The 4,678-nt window shown below is 47.3% G+C and overlaps 1 protein-coding gene across 1 annotated transcript; it reads left to right on the top strand.

Moving 5' to 3' along the window:
* The first annotated feature begins 262 nt into the window (after positions 1 to 262).
* LOC308324034 (transcription factor Sox-8-like) lies at positions 263 to 4,249 on the top strand. Its single transcript, XM_080775937.1, has 3 exons — positions 263 to 937; positions 1,270 to 1,505; positions 1,760 to 4,249. The coding sequence occupies exons 1-3, from the start codon at positions 522 to 524 to the stop codon at positions 2,503 to 2,505; spliced, it is 1,398 nt and encodes a 465-aa protein (XP_080632063.1). The 5' UTR covers positions 263 to 521; the 3' UTR covers positions 2,506 to 4,249.
* Positions 4,250 to 4,678: the final 429 nt, after the last annotated feature.

The following is a 4,678-nucleotide window of genomic DNA, read 5'->3' as shown; positions in this document are numbered from 1 at the left end:
AGTTTACAACAGAGACTACATTTACATTACAATGTACATTTCAACATACCCGTGCAACATGCAGAACTGTAATAAAAACAGAAATGTGTCACCATCGAGGAGGGGGGAAAAAATAAACTTTATACAGCCCATAAAACCTTCCACCAATGGGGAGCAGGTGGTGATTTGATCCAGCCAATCCCGTGCGGAAGGTGGAGTGAGAGCTTAAACGCCACACTAAAGTTGTTCTATCGCTCAGCTTCTGCACTCACATTGCGGACCTCTACTTCTACAGCTGTACCACCCGTGTGACATTATAGCGAAAACAAGACCGAATAAAAACAAACACAGGCAAGGAAAACAGCGGGCGGATCGACATTTGCTGAAAGTGTAAAGGAATTTACCTACCATGGTTCCCCGTGCGTAAAAGGCGCACTGCCAGTTTAGGCTATCCACACTTGACTAATCGGACGCACTTTTAAAATAGAAGATCAGTTTCTTTTCTTTTTTTGGATTTCCATCCCCAAGAAGCCGATCGAATCATGTTAAAAATGACGGAGGAGCACGACAAGTCCTTTAGCGACCCGCCGTGCAGTCCCGCGGGCACCAACAGTTCCATGTCACAGGATGAGTCGGACTCGGACGCTCCGTCCTCGCCGGCGGGCTCGGACGGCCAGGGATCGGCTCTGATAGCCGGCCTGGGCAAGAAGGACGGCGAGGACGACGAGCGCTTCCCCGCATGCATACGAGACGCGGTCTCTCAGGTGCTCAAGGGATACGACTGGTCCCTGGTCCCCATGCCCGTCCGGGGGAACGGAGCTCTGAAGAGCAAACCTCACGTTAAGAGACCCATGAACGCGTTCATGGTGTGGGCGCAGGCGGCGCGCAGAAAGCTCGCCGACCAGTATCCTCACCTGCACAACGCCGAGCTAAGCAAAACACTGGGAAAACTATGGCGGTAAGTCGGCCGTTTAGCAAGAAATTATGGTGGATACGAAATTTGAATTTGATGTCATAATGTAAAATAAATTGTCCCTTGCACTATTTTGGTCTAGATCGAGGGAGTCTAGCGATTTGTTACCAAGAAATACGGCTTAATCCCTGTTTGAACAAGCCTATTTTATTGACAGTTAGAATTGTCTAACTTTTTAAATAATTTCGAATATAACAATATGGGAAGGTTTTGGATAAAATAGGCCGACCAATTGAATATTAAATGTAAGACTCAAATTAACTTTATGTGCTTAAGCGTACCGGGATAATAAAATAATTATTATCTTTCAACTATAGCTTGCTCTCGGATAACGAAAAGAGGCCTTTCGTAGAAGAGGCAGAGAGGCTTCGGGTTCAACACAAGAAAGACCATCCGGACTACAAGTACCAGCCACGGAGAAGGAAGAACGTGAAGCCGGGCCAGAGCGAGACAGACTCTGGAGCCGATCTGTCTCATCAGATGTACAAAGCTGAGCCAGGGATGGGAGGACTGGCGGGGATGGCTGATGGACACCATCACCCTGAACATGCAGGTGAGCTGCTGCAGGAACCTGGGCTATAATTCAACAAATAAATAAACTATACGATAGATGCAGGTGCTAATTAAATGTAAAGTTGTTTCAGCTTTATAGTCTGATGAAATATACATAGATGCATGATAAAGTGTTGTGGCCTATGCATACGTAAAATGATTGTTTTAGTGTTACCCTAATAGGTGGTAGTATTATTGCATAGCAGACTTTATGTATTGCATTAAACTCAGTCCTGTGCTCGATGTTCTCTACAGGCCAACCCCACGGTCCCCCTACGCCCCCCACCACCCCTAAAACGGACCTGCACCATGGCGTGAAGCAGGACCTGAAGCACGAGGCGGGCCGGCGTCTCCTGGAGAACGGCCGGCAGAACATCGACTTCAGCAACGTGGACATCTCGGAGCTCAGCACCGACGTCATCAGCAACATGGAGGCCTTCGACGTGCACGAGTTCGACCAGTACCTCCCGCTCAACGGCCACGGCGGCGTGCCCCCCTCCTCCGCCCTGTCCTCGGACCACCACGGTCACGGGCAGAACCCGGCGGCTGGCGGCGCCTACTCCTACGGTGGCCACCCCGCGGCTTGGAGCCGCAAGAACGCTATGTCCGCGTCCTCCCCGGCGAGCGGCGGCGAGGCGGGCCCGCAGCACCGGGCCCACATCAAGACGGAGCAGCTCAGTCCCAGTCACTACAGCGAGCACTCCCACGGGTCCCCCTCCCACGAGTATGGCTCCTACGGCGGCCAGGCCTGCGTCACCTCGGCCACATCGGCCGCAGCCTCCTTCTCCAGCTCCCAGTGTGACTATACCGACCTCCAGAGCTCCAACTATTACAACCCCTACTCTGGCTACCCCTCCAGCCTCTACCAGTACCCCTACTTCCACTCGTCCAGGAGGCCCTATGGCAGTCCCATCCTCAACAGTCTGTCCATGGGCGCTGCCCACAGCCCCACTGCGTCCAGTTGGGACCAGCCGGTCTACACCACGCTGTCCAGGCCGTAGGGGGCCGGGGCCCGGAGGTGGACGGTCGTTGCACGAGGCCGCACAGAGCGCTGAGACTCGTTCAGATTGATGCACTACTAATGAAGGAAGCAAGGAGGAGGAGAGTGGTAGGGGGTTGTAGTCTACCTGTGGCCGTTTAAACAGGAAAGGAAATGAGAAGAGGAAAAAAAAAAGTGCCTGCTGATTTTATACAAAGTTATATCCATTTGCCTGATGATAAAACAACAACAACAACACCATTCTTGTATAGACTTTTTACACAGAGATAGGTTGTGTTGTTGGCGAGAAAACTCCTCCATGAGGACATATTGCCAACGCCTACCACTTGTTCATCCCCCTCTTTCCAGTTTAAACTGGGACTGCACGTGTGTGCGCACGCCTAAGGCAAAGCAAAGGCCTGCCACTGAGTTGTGTAGGAGAGAAACTGTTTGGCCCAACTCTGTTGTGAAGCAGATGGAAGAGCAGATTCACTGGATAATGTGCCCAGGACCAATTAAGTGATTTTGCAGTTGAGATTTCCAGTGAGGGCCAGAACTATATCACAGAATATTCAGCCATTTCCATTTACATCAGTGAACCAGTCTTAACCCAATGACGCGTTTGAATCAGTCATTTTGACTTAGAAGTCTTACCTGTATTTATGTTCATTACATTTTGTTTTATTTTATTTTTGTTCCTAAGTAGTTATACACATGTAATGTGGGTGTGGTTATTTACATTATTGTTTTGTCATTAATTAAAATCAGTGAATCGAGTGCAGTACAGTGCGAGTACAGTACATTTAATATAATTCCATTGATAATACCAATAATCAATAATATCTCCATTCCAAGTTGCAAGCAAACAGAGCAGGGACCAACAGAACAGGACACAACAGGTGTCTGAAAGCTATGCCTGACAAATTGCGATTAGTCATGATCTAGGGTTAAAGGAAATGGAGTAAGATAACACCCTACTCACTGAGTGACATGTCAGCTGGACCTACTGTATGCACGGATGCAGACAGGATGACACGGATGTGTGTGTGTGTGTGTGTGTGTGTGTGTGTGTGTGTGTGTGTGTGTGTGTGTGTGTGTGTGTGTGTGTGTGCGCGTGCGTACAGTATGTGTCAGAGAGACAGAAAAGTGCATTTATTATGTGTGCCTTTTCCCTGTGCAAGACACACATAAGCAAAACACGACCATTTCCACGAATAAAACAAATGAACTGACACACAATCTGGACTTCAGGTCATCAGTTAGTGTTTCATCATCTAAAAACATTAGAATAAAAGAAGAGTGAGGAAAGGAGGGTGTTCTTTACCATGTTTATCTCCTCAAATTTCAAGTGCCAACTTAACTGCTGTTGTGCGAAAACGTATGTGTGCCTTCTAATGCTTACTTTAAATATTTCAGAATGACATTTAATTATTAACAAACTTCATGCAGCATACAATCAATAACTCACACCACAGACTCAGACTGATAACTCTGTCTTTATCGTATTATTGATTTGATATCATTCCTTACTGCCTGGTTTCCGTTTTCCGTGTGATGATTTGATATACTGTACATGAACGGTACGGAGCATCACGATCGACATTTTGTTCACAGAGCAGTGTTTTTGTATATTATTATGGTGTATCGTTGATGACAAACGCTGTGAAATTTATTGTTGTACTTTTAACTAGAGATTCATTCAACACATGCACAGCTAACCCATTTGCTGGCCTTTTTTGTGGATAAAATAAAACATACTTTCTTGACTTTATTGTGATTTGTTTTGTTTATTGCCACACACCGTGGATGGATTTGAACATTTCTTGGAGAACACATACTAACAGTGGGTTAGCAAGAACACAGATTAAAGCCCAGCCTGCCAGTGGCAGTGGCCCCTTTTCCACCAAAATAACTTAGAACTGATTCCGTTCTAGATTCTTGGAACCTTTGGTGTTTTCACGGAACCGGCAGCCATTTTATGGTTCCAGTTCCGAACCAACTTTTAGGGTTCTGAACCAATTAATTTTCAGTGGGAACACTCTGAACTAGTTGAATATTAGGTGGGAAAGAAGAACTGGACCGGTTCAACTCCGGTGGAAAAGGGGTCAGTAGGTAGAGAGGCCGGGCCCCCTTTCAATCCTCGGCTCCTCCAGGCTTTGTGTCGAGGTGTACCTATGCTCTCACCTAGGCAGCAT

The sequence above is a fragment of the Protomyctophum bolini genome (genome assembly GCF_963924005.1).
Source record: "Protomyctophum bolini genome assembly, chromosome: 11".
NCBI classification, from domain to species: domain Eukaryota; kingdom Metazoa; phylum Chordata; class Actinopteri; order Myctophiformes; family Myctophidae; genus Protomyctophum; species Protomyctophum bolini.
The sequence above is the reverse complement of the archived record's forward strand: the minus strand, read 5'-3'. Positions and strand labels throughout refer to the sequence as shown.

Bases quoted from the DNA above. Each gene is read 5' to 3' on its own strand.
- LOC308324034 (XM_080775937.1), top strand. From the start codon at position 522: ATGTTAAAAATGACGGAGGAGCACGACAAGTCCTTTAGCGACCCGCCG. The intron at 938-1,269 runs GTAAGTCGGCCG...TTTCAACTATAG, and splicing joins ACACTGGGAAAACTATGGCG to CTTGCTCTCGGATAACGAAA. The intron at 1,506-1,759 runs GTGAGCTGCTGC...TGTTCTCTACAG, and splicing joins CCATCACCCTGAACATGCAG to GCCAACCCCACGGTCCCCCT.